Source organism: Monopterus albus, unplaced genomic scaffold (assembly GCF_001952655.1).
Source record: "Monopterus albus unplaced genomic scaffold, M_albus_1.0 scaffold6.1, whole genome shotgun sequence".
NCBI lineage: Eukaryota > Metazoa > Chordata > Actinopteri > Synbranchiformes > Synbranchidae > Monopterus > Monopterus albus.
In genome coordinates, this window is record NW_018127886.1 from 5252910 (window position 1) to 5274140 (window position 21231).

A 21231-nucleotide genomic window follows, 5' to 3' on the forward strand; every position below is an offset into this window, starting at 1 on the left:
CACTCTGAATGTGCATCCGAGGCATAGAAAAGTGCTACATAAGAGCATTTACCCTATCCCAAACCTAATTCTAACCTGGACCCTAAATCAAACAGCCCTTTGAAGTTGTGGGGACCAGTCAAGATTTCCTCATAACTGGAGAAATGTCCTCACAACAGTGGTATTGGACTAGAAACACATGTACACACACACACACACACACACACACACACACATCCGGGCAATTACATGACCAACATCAACACAATTGGTATATTGTACTCGTAGTCTTTTATTATATATTTGCATGTTATATAAATAATTTCAATTAACAAAAATAATTAAGCTAATACATGTCTTGTGTTTTATGAAAGTCACATTTGATTTGTAATTTGATTCACCATGATTTTGGTGAATCTGCTTGGACCAGAACAACTACAGTTACTTTAGGATGGAGTCACATAATGGCACTGAAATTGTCAGAATGGAAAAATACATATTCAGAAAAAAAAAAGCAACAATTACCAGATAAAACGCTTCATGTTGCTTTTATTAAACCATTTAGCAACAATGAATGTTTTTACAAAACAATTTGCAATATGTTCTTGGCAAGAAACCGAGCAAATGGAAATGATTACGCCAAACTTAAGAGTATGATGTCTTGAAATGCCTCTTCACATTAAAATGCTATCAGTGCACTGTAAACACAGGAACCACAGTGCAACAGGCACTAACAAATGTGTGTTCACTTAAGCTGCTGCTTTCATTGTGTAGTAGAACACATAATTTGGTAAACTGGTTCTGTTTGGTGGCTGACAAAAAAAGAGGCATAATAAAATAAAAAATAAAAAAAACTTGCCTGTATTACAGAATATGTTAACTACGGTTTTCTTGTTACAGTACAGACATTTTAATAGGATACATAAGTGTATAATATTTGCTCAACATCAGTCAAAGGAACTACTTGCCAAAGCAGACCGAGCAGTGGAGGCAGAGGAAACTGTAAGGATTTGTTTACTGTCACTGGCCTGTGACCTCAGATGGAAGGAACATGGTCACTCTGTACTGCATGTTATTTTATCAGATTTAACTCTATTAGCAGCATAACTTCAAGGAATTCAAAACACTTGAGCCATATTTTTTAACAAACCAAAGATGGAATGTATATAAGGAATACAAGTCCATCTCGGCTGAGAATCTGTGATTTTCTATCCCACAAAATGTCATATTGAAAGGATAAGCCCGATATTATTCTATAATTTTCTTATTGACAATAAATTCCAATACAAGCCCTAGAATGACAATGCATCCACCTAAATGCTTTTCATCTTCTCTACCGTGTGTGTGCAGCTCCAAGCCAGTTCATTTATAATCTGTAAAAATGTATCATAAACAGTTTTTTTTAAGTTAAGTACTTTCCTGAAAAAGCTGGGAACTGTAGTTTTTAACAAACATTACATTTTCACAAGTAATACGTTTGGTTTACTAGTGAGTACTTGTGGCAATGGGATAATGTATATGGGACTGGCTCAAAACAAACCACAGTGTTCAGGAATATGCCTCCTGTTCTTTGACTGATAGGCAATACCTGTTAATAACGTCAGTTCATTATTAGTTTTAGTCTTTTCAGCCTTATTCTTTAATGTATAATTAATCCACAGCTCCAAGCTGCATTGTTGGAATATAGAATGACCGGAATAGATAACAACGGATGGTTCAACATACGATAAGGTCCACACCAGCTAAATGTTTATCAACTAAATTGTTAGCTAAAGGCACAGTGGATATGAGTGATAGTTAAGTTCTAAAGAGCACAAATGATGAAAGTATGGATATGAAAAATGCACAAACTGTCAGCCAGTGACCGTTTTCCATATTGAAAGTACAGTATATAGGCTCATAAAGCAAAGTTCAATTTTTGTTTGCATTTGCATGTTACAGTATTTGTAAAGGCGTTATATCACAATATCATGCCCTGCCCCTATTTTCCATGGCTCCTCATGGCATGTTTTGCTTCCCAACTTTTTCATAGAAATGTCTCTGTTGTCTCCTTACAGGCTGATACAAGTTCATCTCATTGTTAGACAGAAAGACAGAGTCAAGTTGAGTCCACAACACTCAGATGTCAGGTATGAATATAAATGGTTTGTCTGATCACGCTTGACAGAATCAAGGTCAGTGGCTCTTATATCATGGCGAGAGTAATCCCCAAGCTCTTTTTTTAGGAGGGAACAAAAAGAAAATAGTTTTCATGGATCTGTACTGAATTTGTTGATGGGTCCTTCAAGGCACTCAGCTTGGTGGGAATTTCTCCATGTGTTATGATGCTGACAAATGTTGACTCTGTCAAAGTCCAAAGTTTTTTTCCTTGACTTTGAGTGTGAGAGTGAAAGGGATAAACAGGAGGGAAGGGTCCATTTCCTCAAAACAAAGAGCAGAAGATGGAGGCATCAGACTGTCATCCAGGGCCAGGGGCTCCGTCGAGACGTCTGACTGGCACGGCCTGCACAGGGCTTTCAAAAGAACATTTCAAATTAAAACAGTAAATTTTAAGGGCTTATCCTGTGATTTAGTGCTTCCATATAGTTAAAAAGATCACAACAGTAAGATTCTAAAAAGTAACTGAAGCAGCAGAGTATTATATATATTTAGGTGGATTATTACATTATGTGACTTTTTTCAAATATTTCTGCTCCAAAACTTGTTTAATGTGGAGAAGTGCTGTGGGAACCTCCTGTAACCCAGACTCATTGAACAGCAGTGCAGAGATATTAGCGACCAAAAGGTTTTGTGTAGGAGCTGGGCAGTGCATGGTGGAGCAAGGACTGATTCGGAGTAAAGTTGCATATTGTAGCTTTGATTTAATCTAATTTGGGACCTACAATATATCCAGTGACTGGCAGAAGAAAGATTGCTGAGTATGGGGATCTAGCACAACTTTACTTACTTGTCAAGTGCATGTCTAGAGGTAATAAAGCTTCAGCAGCACTTGTATCTAAGTAAGTACTGGGAGAAAGGATACTGATGAAGGTCACAGTCTACGGAAAAGATGCCCTAGTTTTGAGAAATGTATTCAAAATATGGAAAATAAAAGCACATGACAGATTAGACGGGCAATACGTCACAGGTATCATTATGGTATTTTAACCAATGTGCCAAACAAACATGTTGAAAGTTCAAGCACATCTTTTATATAATGGAGATTTTAATCTGAAGTTCAGGAGTGGGACCACGTCCGAGCTTCTGGTCCTCATTAAATTTAAACCACCCATTCATATGTTCACTTCTGCTTTTTCATCAGGCCAGTCGCACACTGTCCTTGTAGTTTGGTTTGTTCGTTTGCCCCTCTGACGGCACCTTGTTTTCTGCTCTGTTACTGGCTCATCTTCCTCACATTTTTAGGGGTTTGTGCTACTCATCCCTCTCCACCATCTGCAGGGCCTTCCCCGTTTACCACAAGCTGCTGCATCCCCCTCAGCTGGCCTTATCAGCTCCCCTCATTCTTTGGTTCCATGAGGACTAGTCCTGTGTCTTCCCTATGACTCTTCTACCACCTGTTTCAGCTTCTTCTTCCTCCTGCATTTCTTTAGTTTTACAAAGACTCCTCCAGTCTTCCCTACGACTCTCCTGCCACCGGCCTTTCATTCTGTTTCTCTGACTACTTCCTCCTTCATCCTGTTGGCTGTCTCCACTGCACGATAACAGTCTTCTTCTTTGTTCCAGCCATTTCTTTGTTGTTTTGTGTTCGCTGTGTCTCAACACGTTTCCTATCTCTCTCCTCTATCCACTTATCCAAACTGGTCGATGCAGAAGAGCCGGGGTCTCTCTGAGGTTTCTTCCATTAAAGGGAGTTTTTCCTCCACACTGTCACCAAGTACCATGGGGGATTTGATGGGTTTTCCTTTAATAGTGCCAGCTCTAGACCTGATTATGTAAAGTACCTTGAGACAATTGTTCTCGTGAATTGGCGCCATGCGATAAATTTATTAGAAGGTTGTGTGGCTCCACTGGTGCCCAGGAGTGGCAAAGCCTTTATTTCCCAAAGCACAGTCCATAAGTATTGCACCGTATTCAAAGATTCATTTGACAGTCATCCTTTCCTGAGGGCAAGGTCCCTGCTAGTGAAAATCCATCTTTCAATGTAGGATGGTGGAGATATTCACTCACTACTCAGTACACTTTATTCTTATTTATATCCTCTTTTGTTTCTTAAAGTGCTGTATGTGAGGATGTTTATTCAGTGACATTTTGTACAACACCTCACTAGCTTGCTTCAGTAGCACTAGCCAATACTGTATTCACACCTAAACAAATGGTTAACATTTTCTGTTGGTTGATATAAAAGCACTTAAGTTCAGACAATTAAGATTTGTTAGAGCAAAACAATCTAAATGCTTGATGTTTGTTTACTATCAGAAGCCTTTTTAAATCGGCTCCAGTCAGAACAGTCATTTATTATTCATTTCACTCTTCACTTATATCAGTATAGTGAATAAGAATCAAGACTGAAAATGACTTGTCTTTTTTTTTTTTTTAACAGAAAAAAAAATCTGACTGACCTTGACAGACAAAAATCACGGCACTCAGGGTCTGTGTCACGCTCAGTACAAATGCAGCGGCGAGCCTTTGCCCTCTGTTCAGTTGATTGTTCCCCAGCAGCACGTTTGATACGTTGAGGGCTTCGGTAACTCGACATCCCATATGGCACAGTACGTCTAAGAAGTTAAAGACAGATCATCAGTAATAGTCCAAATGTGTGATAAAAAGAATCTAACAACACATAATAGATATTGTTAGCTCTAGTGACTGCCAAAACATAGGCATATATCTTCCAGCAGCCCTCAAACCACCTGTCATATATATGCCTTTTTTACACCACACACAGTGAGACATCAGACTGGATATCAAGTATTAATCCAAGCTGATAAATACATACAAATGAAATAAAGTTTCTGAAAAGCTGTACTGTTAATGCAATGGCACTAATCTGTGTTAAGGCTATGACTATTCAGTAACAGCTGAATTTATCTGCTTTACGCTCCGTTATAGTGGCAGTGTTTTGTCTGTGAACATTTGTTTTTACTTAGGTGATCATTAGAATTAGTCATGGAAATACACAGGCAGCCAAAAAGATTCATGACAGTGAATAATAAACTTGAAATATAACTTCCATAGATCCACCTCTGTATATGCGACACTTGTAACCCTAATCTTCTAATCTAGATACCACAGTTTATGAGTAATAAATCACTCGTCTTCTTCTTTTTATTTTCTTCCTCTTCCTGCTCATCTGCTTTTGCCAAATCTGTGAGAGATTTAGTAAAATGGTGTTTGTGGCTCAAGGAAATACTGTATAAGGCCTGGCCTTTTGTGGCAAAGAGGAAGTAGAACATGTGTTAAGATCCATTTGAGAATTCCAGTGGGCACAGCATGAGAGGAAGACTGCCTAAGAGTGTAAAAGAACAACCCTGCTCTAGTAAACCTGTTTTTATAAGACATCTGAAATAAGAACCATTGACTGAATAAACTGTCTCCTGTAGATTTTTATTAGATTATATCAGGCTGCCTGCTGCTTGTATGTGATTGTAGCGCTGCTGATACTCCGCGTACTGCTTCCAGTGTGTTTGCTGGATCCTGCAACCTGACTGTTTACGACTGTAAACCTGATCGACTTTAGTGTCATTTAGGTCTATTAATCTTTTATCTATTCAGTCTGATGTGAATGCCATAGATCAGACGTCTGTCTTAATATATCGGCCGGGAGATATTGTCTACTGTCTAGTATCTATTAAGCAGAAAAGCTCTGAGGAAACATCTTTTAAACAATATGTCAAGCTAAATAAAAACACTAATTATAACTGTAGTGTAGGGGAGAAGTCAGATACACACACTTGACATAGCTACCAACTGTCTTGTAAGCAAGAAGCAATGGGGGGCTCATCTGGAGCGAGCTTGTTTTCAGTATTAGAGGGAGGCGATGCCTTCTTGTTTACTTTCTAATATTCTGTCAACCTTTAGCCCTAAAGAACAAACTTTTCTTGTTTCGAGTTTATCTTCTGTCATAGTGCAGTGCTACTCATGCAGAGCATGAATACACTCACTTTTTAAACTATGCTAATTTGTCTTGACTTGCTAAGCATTAATAAAGTGAGCTGGTTACCTGAAATGCCAACAGCAGTCTTGGCACAAGAACAGGGGAAGAAAGAATGTCTTCCCACTGTCTTGCCAAGGATTTTAATATGTGGTTAAGAGGCAGTATATCAAAGTACCATTTTTCAAAACAAGAAGGTGTTGGAAATTATATTTTAGAATATTGTTACTAATAAGTGGTATGCTAGGCTTTGTATAACAACAAGGTGTGGAAAAACTACTGTAATTTTGCCAGCTGGTAATATCACCTTATCACCTGAAGAGCCAACATACCTCCTGAGGTGCACTTAGTGAACTTGTCGCCAGGACCATCCTGTGGCTTCTGATCAGAGCATGTTGTCCCAGAACTAATCCACCAAATGACTTCCACTTTTAACAGTAATCATTCCTTCATTATAGGCTGCCATCATCAGTGTCTGTCCATAGACAACAGCATAAGATGTTTATGCCAAAGGGCAGTTCCGCTTTTACCTAAAGTAAAAATTAATCAATCCAAATTGTGGGTAACTTAAACTCATTTGTATTATTTATTTTGGTCCATGGGTGGGAGCCAAGAGGGCAGTCAGTGATGGCACCAGCTACCCCCAGAATCTAATTGGCACCCCTGGCAGAGTCAAAATGTGACGCTTATCAGTATTAATGAAGAAAATGATCGGCTCATCAACGCTGGATTCCCCTGGAGCCCAGTACCTGTTTGCTTTGACTGCTTGAGGCCAGTGTGTCTCCTGCATGTGATGTATTGCTGGTTAACCAGCGAATTAATGACCCATGATGTTATTGTCAGTGCTACGATGCCTGTTGGAATTAATTTCACTAAATTGGGACTGTATGATTTGTGGGGGAAGACGCAGCGACCACCGGTTGGATTTACCGGAGCTACTTGAAAGGGAGTGATGTTTCCACTACTCAGGTGGGCTTAATTGGGAGCTTAAAAAAATAAACACATTGTATATCTGTTATCCACTTTTTTTAGACTGTTACAAATTTTGTTTCATCAGTACATATATCATTGTTTACCTATATATGGAGGAGAAACTCAAATGAGTTAATGCCATCGCCGTTCGTTGTGCTGTCCACTTGCAACAGAATAATGGCAGCAGCAGGTGTGCGCATTCACAAACTGTCCTCTTGTTTTAAGGAAGAGGCTCTCTGTTGTTTAACATTCTGAAATAATTACAGACTATATGGAGTTACGATGGGTGCCAAGCTAATCTAGAGGTACCCAAGATTAGCCATTAAATGGATGAAAACGAGAATGCCATGGGCTCTTTAAACTTTAGGGACATCAATCTGTCCATTTAGGAAGCACAAGTGCTTGTGAATCAGTTTCACCTACTTCGATGCAAATGAAAGTGACAGCAGCACATCCATACGTGCAGTTGCAAAATGGTTTGCTGCGTCTCCCAGCACATTTTTAAGAACATGGAGGAGATACCAGGAGATCGACCATTACACCAGGAGAGCTGCACAGGGCCATAGAAGGGTATCTGCTCCTTTGTGCAAGGAGGAACAAGAGGAGCGCTGTGAGTGCCCTATAAAATGACCTCCAGCAGCTACTGGTGTGCATGTTTCTGACCACACTGTCAGTGTGTGTGAGCGGTGTATTTAACATGTGCCACCCCTCCAAAGCTTTCTAGATCTGCCGCTGCTTTGTTCTGAAAGAAGACTAAAGACAATGGCAAACACTCAAAAACAAATTTAGGACAAATTCATACCACAAGGCCTACAACACTGATACAATTTTAATAGCCTATCTACACAACTCCCCTTTAAATCTACCCACAGTGATTGGTGAATGGATCATTTTAATTAGGGAACGTTCACCATGAAGTCCACAGTTTGTCTCTTTGCGTCACTGTGAGGATGTGAAAATGACAAATGGTAACTGAAGGCAATAAAAGAGAGACAAAGCACAATAACTTGCGCCAATAACTGCAATCCCTCCGGTGTCAAACTTTGATCTTACACGGTGAGTTCGTTTCTGTTGGGCTTGCCATCACTTGAACCGTGATTGCCTCTGGCTCCCCAGAGGAGCTACGGCCGTGACTTGTTACAGTTTATTGATATAGGTGCGAGACTCCGATTTGAGCTGCACAAATCAGCCACATGCCAATCCGCGTTTTAACCAGCCTAGGCTTTATCCCCCGTTGACAAAAGGACACGAGATATTGTGCAAGCCTAAAGACGCGGAATTAAAGAGTTATAGAAAGGCCAGCATTTAACAAAGCATGTCTTACTCGGGCGTGTTGATCCAGATGATATCCAAGTGGCAGTAGTAGACGCACTCTTTATCCTTGTATGAATAACAGGTGCAGCGCTTTGGTCTGGTCTTAATCTCCATTGCGTCGTACAGCTGTAGATTCGTGGATCCTTCGGTGCCAAACACGGTGCTGGAGTCCGAGAGATCTCCAGAGTTTACCTCTGATTTGACAGAAGCATTGGGTGTCAAGATACCTTGGGTTGTAACAGAAATATGTTAGTAAATAAATAACAGAATGAGTCAATAAATAAATAAATATACAAATGTTGGAAAGCAAAGGGCTGTAAAAGTTTGTTTCAGACCCAAACGTACCTTGTAAGAGAATTAATGCCAGTATAACGAAAAGCATGATTTTTGAGATGACGTACAGTATCCTTTCCATGTCAGATGTTTAATGAAGAATCACTGTCAAATTAAATCTCCCGTTGGCACCGAGTAATAGTCCCGCACCTCCAGTACACAAGTCCATGCGCAGCTCGTCTCACATGGAGCAGACAACAAATAACTGGTCGGAGGATGTTTGTCACATGGTTCCTTCCGTATCTGTGTCTTAAATCCGACCTGTGACTTGTGCATCAAAGGACAGTGCAGGATTGTCCGTGCCCAGTCGGTTTCTCCTTATTCACGTCTGAAAGCCCAAATCAAAGATGCAAGGCTTTGGAAGTGGCTGGGCACACGCCCATGCCTCCCTGCCCTTCAGTGATAGGCTAAAAAGAGTTTGTGCACTAGTCCGCTTGTGTTCCTGATGCATGACATGAAATCTGACACGTCTTGTTTTAAAAGAGACCATACTGCACAGCTCGGGCCCTCGGGCCATTAATTATCGTCTCAGCTGCATAGGCCATCAATCCAACTATGGTGAAGGTATTTCCCTTTGTTGTTCCAAAACAGAACCACGCACAAACACACCTCACGATATCAATATGGACGCTCCAGAAGGGGATCAAGCAAACACCTGGGTTTTAATCGTCATTTCACACTCATAGTAACCCAGAGGAAATGTTCTAACATCATTTTAAGAACATGTGAAATTCACATCATTTCTGAGGATCACTTCATGCAGTGGAGGCAATAGTTTCCAGACCCACACTTGGCCTATTTTGATTAAGCTGTGTGTGTTACATTACTGTAGAGATTCTTCTGCCTGGTGGTGGAAGTAACTAAGTACATTTAGTCAAGTACTGTACAATTCTGAGGTATCTGTGCTTTACTTGAGCATTTCTGATTTTGTGTTACTTCATACTTTGTACTTTAGAGGCAAATGTTGTACTTTTTACTCCACTACATTTATTTTAGAACTTTAGTTACTAGTTACTTTTTAGAACCAGATTAATACAAAAAATACAGTATAATCATAAGTCTTTATTGATATCCCGTGGAAAATACACAAGCTATGCAAAAGTGATTCAAATTATAAGTATATATGCTAACTAAAGACAGCTCCACCTTTACAAACTGAACCTTTAAATGTAATGAACACAGTAGTACATCAGTAATTATAATTAGCTCACATTATGTGAAATTTGCCAGTCTGCATAATAAGTACTTTTATTACTTTAAATATGTTTTGATGCTAATACTTGTGTACTTTTACTTAAGTAACATCTTGAGTACAAGACTTTTACTTGTAAAAGAGTATTTTTACTTTATTTTACTCTTGATTTGAATTAAGTATGGGACCCAAGTACTTCTTCCACCACTGTTTCTACCCACAATGTTACTTTGATTTGAAGAGGTAACATAGTATAAGCAAACAAGCAAAACAATGAATTGAGTTGATAAAGAAATGTATAGCTTATAGTGTTGTGATAATAAATAATAATAAATGGCTGGTGGCCTGTAGTGTGATTGTTTATATATTTTCTCATTGACTAATGACTACAATTAGACTGCACAGTAATCTGTGTGTGCATGTGTGTAGTTCTCGTCTCTGTTTGGTGGGGGGCGTGAGTGATTTACTAAATTACTAGATGTTAACGTGCTAAAATAAATCTGTGGTGCACTGTTAAGAAGTAAGATGCCACAAGTGAGCTCAGCGAGATCTACATTTGCAGAAGACAGAGCGTGACCACATGTTCAACAGATCAAAACCATTTATTCAGGGAGCACCAAAAGCCTCAAGAATACAAAGACCTAGTTACACTAACTGTTATGGACAGATGTTCTAGGATGAAAAGCTCATAATCAGAGGCATGCTACAACAGAGATGAGGTGAATGTAATGAACTGAATAAACAGTCAAAACAACCAAGGTTCATAGGGTGGAAGGCTGATATCTGATTGAGTTGGTCAGTCTTCCAATTTCAGCATAACATATCAAATTCAGTATGACAACCAGACTGAAGGTAAGGATAAAACAAATAAAAACTACTGAGCTTCACAATAAGAAGTGTCAGGTGCTGAGAGAGATGTAAACATCAAGTACAGAATGATGATTTGCAATCACACACAAAATGCCAATAAGATTTCAGTGAGGACCATATCCAGTTCTGTGTTATTAGATTTTCAATGTGAGAGTGTAAAAATACTCTGTTACAAGTAAAATTCACTTACTAAGTACAAGTTCAAAAGTATTAGCATCAAAAATACAGTCCATTTACCAAAATATACTAAAAAGGTAAAGTAAAAGTACCCACTATAAATGTCACATATATATTGGTTTATAATTATTGATTCATTATTGTGTACATCACATTTAATTTTGAAACTGGTAAAAACAGCTAATTTTAACCACCTTATATGTTTATACTTTGAATTACTGCTTGTGAATTTCCCACCAGGGTTTAATAAAGTTGTATGATTGTGCCATATTTTGTTTTATTAATCAAATTCTGAAAAGTAACTAAAGTGATCAAATAAATGAAGGGTAGTAAAAAGTACAATATTTGCCTCTAAAATAGGGAAGTTAAATTATGAAGTAGCAGAAAATGAAAACACTCAAGTACAGGTGCCATGAAATCATACTTAAGTACAGTACGTCATTAAATACTCAAAATAACAAATGACCTTACATGAAACAAATATATACCTTAATGGGAAGATAATCAGGATACTTTGACATGAGGATCCAAACTTTCCCATACTGTTTACCTTTGCTCTGTCTGTTACATACAGTAATTTTCATCAATGTGTTCTTTCCTAATCTAGTAAGCATACATTTTCTGTCTCATAACTGCCCCCTCTTTCCTTCTCAAATTCCCCAAAGCTAAGGTTTTGTGCCATACCTCAGTACTCTGGCACAATCCCCAAACTGGGAAACAGAGGTTATTTCATATAAACGAAAACCATATCCTGTTTTCTTTATCCAGAGCAAAGCTTCCGAGACATAATACTATCAGAACATCGACTGCATCTGGTTTAGTGGTCACATGCATGCCTTCAAGGTTTCACTTTAGTGCGGAACCTGGTCTGGGGAATCTAATGTTGCAGTGTGAGCCCATGTGATCACAAACGTTTACACTAAGCCAGTCTGGGTTTGACATAGCTGATGAAGGCCATGAGGTGGATGGAGCATTGAAACCTGTCACACATCTGTCACTTAATACTCTGTGCATGATGCAATATATTTTAGTACTTAAATTGTTCATTAGAATTGCTATTATAAAAACCCATATTCAAAGGTCAAATGTCAAAGTTCCATTTTGGACCGACCGAGTTTTACCTACAGGAACATTCTGGTATTTCCCAATTCTAAAGATTCTTAGTTTTTTCCACCCTCCCTTCTTTTCCATTCTATACCTCATGAAGTCAGACATATGGCTTTACATCATAACATATGTATTATATGTTCATTTTCTGCTGGTGAAGGGTTGGTTATAACTTCCCTTGATCTAGTCAGGAGAGGCCATTTCATTGTAAGGCATTCTAGTTTAACATCAAACTATGCCACTTCCTGGCACATTACAGTGAACAGATGGCACATATCAACTCAGTCCCTTTGCCCCACTTACCCCGCTGGCCATCAAAGGCTTATGATGTCTTGTCTTTGTTTCCTTGACCTGAATCAGCGACACACTAGAGGTGTTTGTTCTGTATGTGAAGAAGGGTTTGAACATGGCACTAAGATGTTGATATACTGTAGGGTCCAGTTGAACTTTCCACAAAACATCATTTCAATGACAGGATTATTGCATTAACTTCAGTGAGATGACTCTCTTATGAGTACCAGCTGATGCCCCTGGATCCTTTGTAGTTGCTATTGAGGAAGTAATGGTTTACCAGGACTAGAAATTACAACCCCTGGCGGAATGTTTTAGAGTAAGTGATGCTGTTAACACAGTCAGCATTATCAAATTAAACAAGTAAAGCAGGACCTTTTAAAGACACCTCTAAATTTGAAATGACAATTGGACAGTCAAGTTGGAATTTAACTTTAGATCCATAGGACAGCAGGTGTTGTATGTTGGACAGATTGTAAAGCTGCTTGAGGTGAATGCGTGATCTGTGATTTTGGGCAAAAATAGATAAAATCTGACTTGACTTGTCTTGACTAGAAAACACAGGTTACATGTTTGAAAAAGATAAAACCATCCACAAAAACAATTTCCATTCCAAGACACTGGTAATCACGGAGTTGCTTTTTCATACTGCATAAGGACAAAAACATATGTGGTTTGTCAAAATAATAGTAAAATAAATAATAATAATAAAATAAGACATGAGTGCAGGAAATCTGCCTCAAAATAAAAGCTTGCTGAGAGGTTGACTTTTAATTGGCACCCATGCAATTTGATTATTAGGTCCTAAGAGATGAAGTTTTGCAGATGATGGGCGGCTGTGGCTCAGGAGATAGAACGAGGCGTTTCCTAACTGGAGGATTAGTGGTTCAATTTCCAGCCTGTCCAGTCAACATGTCGAAGTGTCCTTGAGCAAGACACTGAACCCCCAGTTGCTTGTGGTGATAACACCAGTGTGTGAGTGCAAATTGTTGAATGGCCAAAGAGTGTGAAAGTGCTTTGAGTGTGCTGCAATGCTTAGAAAAGTGCTATACAAGTATAAGAACATTTACCATGGGGCTGAAATGTAGAGCACTGATATAAATGGTACCTACTGGCAAAGGTCAAACAATAATTCTGGAAGACACAGCAATACATGCAGAGATAATGCAGTAATTTTCCCATGAGGGTGTTGTGTGCACCTGAGAAATTTAAATTTAGTTTAGATGGCCTTTAAACACAGGCCTTAAAGGTTAGCACCAGTAATTATCTATTTTTGACAAATCTCATACCGACACTAAAACCAACAATTTATTCTTGCACTACACATGTGAAAAGCTAGCAGAGTACATAACAGCACGAGAACCTAATGGAGTACCCTGTCTGTTGCTGTCTGTATTCTTTCAGTGAGCTGACAGATCATTTGACTTTGGACAAATATGAGTCAGTTATTGATCTCACCACACCCCATGCTTTGATATTTTGAACTGCTACAGTCACATTGTTATTTATCTCAGCCAACTCTTATTAGAAATAACAGCCGATCTGGAGTAAGGAATGTTTATTCACAGGTTTTTGGAGACTAAGTAACATGTATATGTACATCTCCTCTGCAGCAAAATGAATAAAAGACAAACACCGAGACATAGTATTCTTCTTTGAACTTGCTAAAATAGATGATCTTTTGAAAAACAATGTGATGCCATCTAATACCATTGCCACATTTCACAAAATTTTCCTCTCTGTTCTTTGTCTTCATGGTTGTTAAAAATAATGCCTCTATAACAATACTTAGGGTAACAAAATGAATTCTTCTAACCATATATTATGTTTTGTAATAGCTGTAATTTGACATATAAAACAAACACTTGATTCTATAGCTTGGCTGCATGTTTTTTTGTCTGGGTTTTGGTTCAGGTACTGTAGTTGAGCAACCCTGTTACACATTGCTGAAAGGCCTGGCCTATGTTCTTTATTACTGTGTACACTTTGGTAACTGGCCAAACCGTACGTACAAACTTTAAAGCCCTCTTTTTCCTAGCCTGTTCTGGTTATTATGTCAAAATCTAAAACAGGGGTTCTCAAATGTTTTCAGCTCAAGACCTAAAGGAGAAATCTGGTCTCTTTCCAGGACCCAAACTTACAAAAATACATCATAGATTGCTACAATCTCTGCAACTGTAAACTACCAATAACAAACACAACAAACCCTGGATTTAAAATGTAATCCATATGAAATGTATTTATTTCATTATAAAAGTACATCACAGCAATAATGAAGTTACTGAGAGTAATGTTAAATTTCATAACACTTAATAACAAACTTGTATGAAACAAACATCACTGGGACTGTCTGACAACAACAGTACCAAATATAATGTTATATTCACTAAATTCAGAATGGACAGACCAATCTTAACATAGGTAGCCACATGTGTGGTGTATTATGCAGCATACTTGCCATTCACTTTATTTAATGTGATGTAAAAAGAAATAAATTTTGAAGAACAGTCCATTTTTCTAACTTTCATTTACCTCAATTTACCACTACTTTGCAGATGTGCTGGCAGCAGCTCTTGCAGCTGTTAAGGCTTGCACCAGCATTGTGGCGGCAGCTGTTGAATGACTATAGGCTGTGAAAGATAACATCTAAGTGGTGCGGGAGAAAAGAAGTTCAAGAGAAAACCAACTGGCTATCGAAGATAAATAATTTTACAGGATAACTGGTTTGATTAAACTGGGAATATTTAAAGCTGGACGAAAATATAATACCTTTTTTTATTTTTATTTTTTAAAAGGAGAGAATTAGACTTTTGCTATTAGAATAGTAGAGGCACCCCTCTTCTCTATTACATGAGGTTCTGGCGCCACCAAGTGGTGTTTCTGTCGTAAAGTCAAGGATTTGTGAAGGATGTACGAGCAAACCCACACCAGCATAGCAAAATAAAACTTTACCACATGATCGACATGCAGACTGGGTCCCAGGTTTGTTCAATAACTGAAATGTTTATAATTTTGTCATATATTTTAAACTGTATAATATTTATTTAGGTCAACCTAATATACTCTCAGTAGCCTATGTTGTTGCTACGGAAAGCACATTAGGACAATCTGGCTTTGTCAGTCGGTTCTGCGGTTACTATGACAGCTGTTGTAAAACACCACTACGAAGCATTGTAGCCTTCTTGCTAATCTAGCAGGCTGTTACCAACCAGCTATATTTTACTTACACATATTTTAAGTGTGTATATATAATAGCAGAAACGACCATCATTTACTACCATTTAATGGTGTTCGTACCCATGTCAAAGTATAAGGTAAGAGCTGTGTGGACATTTTTTTTATTCTGTAGACTTTCTGTTGACAAGATAATAAATCACTCTGATAAAAGTGTTAGTTAGCTTAGCGTTAGCAGTAATTTTATGACAAAGAAGACCACCGCGGTTTTATTAAACAAACCCACTGTGGAAGATTTAGGAAATAATTAGCTAGGTACAGGAACAGGGTTAGGGTTAGCCCAAGTTTGTGAATAAATTAACACCAGTTGCAGTAACATAAGGATCTGGTAGCAAACATCCTGTAGCTGGTAAAAAGGAAGCCAGAGGAATTGCTAATCGATGTGTAGTTTGCAGCTGTGAAGTCTTTGTGCTCAGCATCACTGGGGTTTAAAGTCTTGCTTTGGTTTCTTCGCCTTTGCAGACGTCTGGATACAAGGGTTCAACCGACTCTGGCAAAAGCGAGGAGCAGTGAGTGTTGTTTTAGGTTGGCTGTAATTTAAAAGTGGCTTGAAACAGCAGGCCCCCCAGATCCCAGAATGCCCCTCTATAGAATGTGACAGCTCTCAGTATTTCCATATATGACAGTAACACTGACAATGTCTCCTCAGGGAGGGAATACGTTGTGTGCGTTACAGATGTGGCCAACTCAGCACCATAAAGGATGTCCTGCGCCAGAGACCAGGCTGGGTTGAAGTCAGAGAGTGAGTATGGTTTTGTGTTCTTCATCACATCAGCTTCTTTGCTGAATTGTAGCTTTCACACATATCTGTTAACTTTCTCACAGTGATGGGGAGTGGGATTTCAACTGGTGTGATGTTAGCTGGCTCAGGGAGAATTTTGATCATTTGTATATGGAGGAACATGTAAGGATAAACCACTTTCGCAACCATTATGAGGTGAGGCAAAATCGGTTTGATGCTTCGAGATAATACTGTATATCCTTCAAATCAGAAGTCATGGGATCTTTTTACGTGTTTCTGTGTTTTATATTACAGCTGACTCGCAAAAACCTCATGGTGAAAAACCTGAAAAGATACCGGAAAAACCTTGAAAGAGATATTGGCCGCATGGAGGCATCCAGATGGGATTTTTTCCCCTGCACATTTGCACTGCCCAGCGAGTATCATCTCTTTGTAGAGGAGTTCAAAAGAAGCCCTGGCAGCACCTGGATCATGAAGCCGGTGAGCTAAAGCAGACCATATATGTGTTTGGGAGTACCTATAAACTGAAATTAGATTAGCACCTAAATGTATTTCAAATCATGAAAAATGGTTGTCTTTATTTAGGCAGCAAAATCTCAAGGCAAAGGCATTTTCCTGTTCAGAAAACTCAAAGACATCATTGATTGGAAGAAGGTAATGTGTACTGATTTCATCAAGAAATTGATTGTTCAATAAATTAAAGTAAAATACACACTCTACTTAACCACTGAGTTACTCAGACTGATAATGCTGTGCTTACACAGGATGGCACCCGTTCAGAGGAACAGAAGGATGCAGCTCAAGTGGAAAGCTATGTGGCACAACGTTATATAGAAAACCCTTACCTAATTAATGGTAGTGAACTGTATGAAAAATATGATTTCATTGTCAGTCCCATTTTGACAAATCAACATGATCTACTTTAACAAAAACTGAAAATGGACAAATTGGGAATAGGAGGATTAGTGACCAAGTAGAGTCTTTATTAGTCTTGCTTCAGTTCTTTTTATGCCTTTTGTCCCCACAGGCAGGAAATTTGATCTGAGGGTCTATGTGCTGGTCACATCAGTACGTACTGAACCTTGTGAATTGCAATGTTTTTTATACATAGTTTAAGTTTTGCTGCATGTGTGAATCGGTGCGTGCTTCGTTGTATTTGTGTTTCAGTATGCTCCCTTGAAGGCCTGGCTGTATCGAGATGGCTTTGCTCGCTTCTCCAGCAGCCGCTTCTCCCTTAGCAGTATTCATGACAAATGTATCCCTTTGTGTGTGTGTGTGTGTCATGACATTTTGTCACCATGTGATATGTTGTAGTCTGGTTATGGTAATTTTTAGTCCCAGTCTAATGGAATATTCAAGTAAAATCAATTTTAAATAGGCCCGGTTTGACCCATTTTCTAAGGCTACTGTTCCTAATTTTGTCACTTTCATCCACATCCCCATGGAAGGAGACATCATTAAAGTTCCCAAATTCTCCTAAGTGCTTCTTTCCAGATATGCATCTCACCAATGTAGCTGTTCAAAAAACAGCACCTGACTATGATCCCGTAAAGGTGTGTAATTCAAAAGAATAAGTAATACTGTATTATATTTGTATTTGTATGGTTGTAGTTTTTTGTATTATATGTCTGCCTTTATACTGTTTTTATATATTTCTCCCCTTAATCACCTTCTGTCACCTCTGTATTCCTCCTTTGTTTTATATATCTCTGAATAGGGATGTAAGTGGCAGATACAGCAGCTTCGAAGATATCTGACTGCAAAACATGGTAGAGAGATGGTAGAAACCCTCTTTAAAGAGATGGATAACATCTGTGTCTGCAGTCTACAGAGTGTACAAAAGGTCATTATAAACGACAAGCACTGCTTTGAGCTCTATGGGTATGACATTCTACTGGATCAGAACCTTAAACCGTAAGTACTCAGACACATATTCTATATATGCCTACACAGTGCAGCATCAGCTACACATATTCACTTGAGAACTTCCACTAGTAAGACAGGCATGCTCACACATAAGCACAGAAAAGCACACTTACAGACAAGCCAATATGGCACAAGTTTGAGTTGCCATCCTGGGTGCTTACTGTAAAAACAAAGCAGTAAATCTGCTAGTGTTAGGTTCCAGAAATAACTATGTATAAATATTCTCATAAATCTGCACATCTGAAAAACTGGCAAAGGTGCAATAATCCTGCTGTAAAAAATAACACTAATATCAGTCCCTCTTTCCTTTGCAAATAGTGTAAAATTCATTCAGCTGCATGTGCATAACTATCGGTCTTTCTGAACGGTTTGGCCTAATGCCAGCACAAAGGTAAATGTCATCTCCCTCCATATCCTCTCAGGTGGTTAATTGAGGTGAATGCCTCTCCATCACACACGCCCAGTAGTCAAGAGGATTACGAAATGAAGTACAGACTGCTGGAAGACACTTTGAATGTCGTTGATATGGAGGGAAGGTAAAGGCCTTTTTCTCATCATGTTTGACTTTTGTCAGGAGGCAGAAGTTGAGGGCTTTCTGTCTCTCCAGTTATTATAGGCCTCATTTTCTTTACTGATATTCAGAAATGTATAAAGAATTGTATGTATAATTTTTGGGCATATTTGAAAGTTAAGAACTTGGGGGCAAAGCAGTACCTCTGAGAAACACTTTACTAGACTGTGCCATAGCAACAATAAGCAACTGACTAAATTTTCCCCTCCGATCAAAAAGTGCATACTATTCTACAGATGAATTTCTTTTATCTCTTTATGCCATGCCGATGCTGTATTCTATTTTTACTGTTTTCTCATTAGACTGACTGGCAAGGAGAAAAGGGTGGGTGGCTATGATCTCATGTGGAACGACGGACCTGTCTATAGAGAGGATGTCAACCTAGAAACATTTGGCAGCTCATGTTTCACTGCCAACACACACTTGGGTAATCTAACTGTGCTGATACCGAAAACCTTTTCAGGCTACATTTGTTTCTGTGCTTTACAATAAGAGTTCCAATTTTTGAGATTAAATAAACTGTATGTAAGCCATTCTGATAAATGTGCAAAAGTATGCATGCAGTTAGGACCATGTTATTTGATAATGTGGACATGCTGAAAAGCCTGTTATGACAAATTACTAATTGCAAATATACACTCATTCTTTGTTGCAGGGTGTGTGAATGACAGAGACAAGCAGCTTCGAAGGCTACTAAAACCATTTCCAGGCCAGAAGAGGATGTAATCACAGTAGTATTTTATGTATGCACAGAACAGACATAACATTATGACCAAAATATATAAAAGGACTGAAAACTGTGTGAGGACAAGTTAGAGTTGATTTTTAAACCAATTCAACAGCCTCCCTACTCTACAGCCTCTGAATGGTTCTCTTCATAGAGACTAATGTACAACATTTCTCGTTTTCAACCATTTTACACAAAAGGATCAGACAAATTTTAATCTTTTGAAAAGAACAAATGGCATTTAAAAGTTTAATGTACAGTAGGTCGACCTCCTCATCAGTGAGCCTTGGGCATCCGTGACCTTGTTGCCAGTTCACTGTTTGTCCTTCCTTAGACACTGTTGGTAGGTACTAACAACTACAGACCGGGAACACCTAACCAGACCTGCAGGCTGGGAAATGCTCCGACCCAGTCGTCAGCCATCACAGTTCGGCCCTTGCCAGAGTCACTCAGATCCTTACACTTGCCCGTTTTTCCAACACATCAAGGACTGAATGCTCACCTGCTGCCTAATATACCCCACACACTGACATTGATATATTATATTGCTGAACCTAGTCAAATTTGTTATGATTGGTGTATACTGCTAGAATTGTACCTGGTGTCCAAGACTTTGACATCTACGTATCTGTGTGTGTCTGGGAGTAGAGAGGCTTCAGTGAGCACAACATTAGCAACACGTCATAAAAAATTTGTTATCTGAGGTGATCTCAACTCATTGCAGCCCTGAGTAAACGATTAATATGCAAATGAATCAAAATCGCATTTTCTTCAAACTGTTGTAAACCTTGTGAAAGACACTTCTTGTTTTTAACTTTTTCAGGTGCTCCTAAGAATAGAAAACACATCAATGCCCCTTCTGTGCAAAACATTTATTTCTATGCCTTACAAATACTGGCATTCAACATTGAGAAAATACATACAACAATCTTTCTGCGTGCGTGTCAGTGTAGTGTACACATTTACAATAACATCACCACTCCTGGCTCCTTACCTATGGCTTTGATGCTTTACATGAATATTAAGTAAGGAGATGCAATCTGAATACATATCACATCATTTACGTTGATGAAGCATTTCCATGAATTGGAACACATGGTAAATCACAAGAAACAGTTAAGACACTATAATGTAAACAGTGTTCTAAATTCTTCGTATGCTGTGGACTATGAAGATGATATGTATAACATTACCATGTTGGAGCTTAACAGCTGTGATGTGTTGAAATTTCACTAAATCTCAGGAATGACCAATGGTGCAGCACAGAAGAATTAAAGTTACATTCAGCTCTTTTACTTAATATTTTTCTTTGTGTGCATGACAGTGTAAACATAATAATGGCAATGAATACAAAGCAACCACAACATCTTCATAAATATAACTATGGTATATAAAATTTGGAAAAATATGCATTTACATTCATAGCAAACATTACACCGTCTTCTGTGATACAAAGAGCTCAGCTCTATGCAAAATACAGTATACTATCATAGACTACAGTTCAAGCTGTTCAAACATGAAAAGCCCTTGTAGCCAAAAATGTAAAACCTTTGAACAAATGTCTGAAATAAGTTACATTACTGCAGTTTATCATCACTTACTGAGACTCCTTCTCTTCAGCCAAAGATGATTTAACTGAACATAGGAGGCACCAAAGAAAAAGATAAAAAGCAATATAAAAAGTAAAAGCATTAAAAACAAATAC

The 21231-nt window shown here is 38.5% G+C and overlaps 2 protein-coding genes across 3 annotated transcripts; one reads left to right on the plus strand and one right to left on the minus strand.

The window, feature by feature from the left end:
• Positions 1–261: 261 nt before the first annotated feature.
• edn3b (endothelin 3b) lies at positions 262–9070 on the minus strand. Its single transcript, XM_020620737.1, has 4 exons — positions 8702–9070; positions 8367–8583; positions 4539–4694; positions 262–2492 (listed from the first exon to the last, which is right to left on the minus strand). Exons 1-4 carry the CDS (start codon positions 8769–8771, stop codon positions 2438–2440), a joined length of 498 nt encoding a protein of 165 aa, XP_020476393.1. The 5' UTR covers positions 8772–9070; the 3' UTR covers positions 262–2437.
• A 6385-nt stretch (positions 9071–15455) lies between these two features.
• ttll9 (tubulin tyrosine ligase-like family, member 9) lies at positions 15456–19810 on the plus strand. 2 transcript variants are annotated; one of them, XM_020617906.1, is made up of 14 exons: positions 15456–15640; positions 16023–16069; positions 16210–16302; positions 16386–16497; positions 16597–16782; positions 16888–16956; positions 17067–17157; positions 17330–17370; positions 17470–17557; positions 17797–17855; positions 18020–18216; positions 18651–18764; positions 19102–19226; positions 19455–19810. In XM_020617906.1, the coding sequence occupies exons 1-14, from the start codon at positions 15611–15613 to the stop codon at positions 19523–19525; spliced, it is 1323 nt and encodes a 440-aa protein (XP_020473562.1). In that variant the 5' UTR covers positions 15456–15610; the 3' UTR covers positions 19526–19810. The 2 variants fall into 2 exon arrangements, with proteins under 2 accessions (XP_020473562.1, XP_020473570.1); XM_020617914.1 differs by lacking the exon at positions 17470–17557 and having other exon boundaries at positions 17751–17855.
• Positions 19811–21231: the final 1421 nt, after the last annotated feature.

Excerpts from the sequence above, each read along its gene's own strand:
- edn3b (XM_020620737.1), bottom strand. The coding sequence starts at position 8,771 with ATGGAAAGGATACTGTACGTCATCTCAAAAATCATGCTTTTCGTTATA. Across the intron at positions 8,584-8,701 it reads GGCATTAATTCTCTTACAAG|GTATCTTGACACCCAATGCT; the intron begins GTACGTTTGGGT and ends TTACAACCCAAG. Across the intron at positions 2,493-4,538 it reads CGTGATTTTTGTCTGTCAAG|CCCTGTGCAGGCCGTGCCAG; the intron begins GTCAGTCAGATT and ends TTCTTTTGAAAG.
- ttll9 (XM_020617906.1), top strand. The coding sequence starts at position 15,611 with ATGGTGTTCGTACCCATGTCAAAGTATAAG. Across the intron at positions 16,783-16,887 it reads GCACCTGGATCATGAAGCCG|GCAGCAAAATCTCAAGGCAA; the intron begins GTGAGCTAAAGC and ends GTCTTTATTTAG. Across the intron at positions 17,558-17,796 it reads TAGCAGTATTCATGACAAAT|ATATGCATCTCACCAATGTA; the intron begins GTATCCCTTTGT and ends GCTTCTTTCCAG.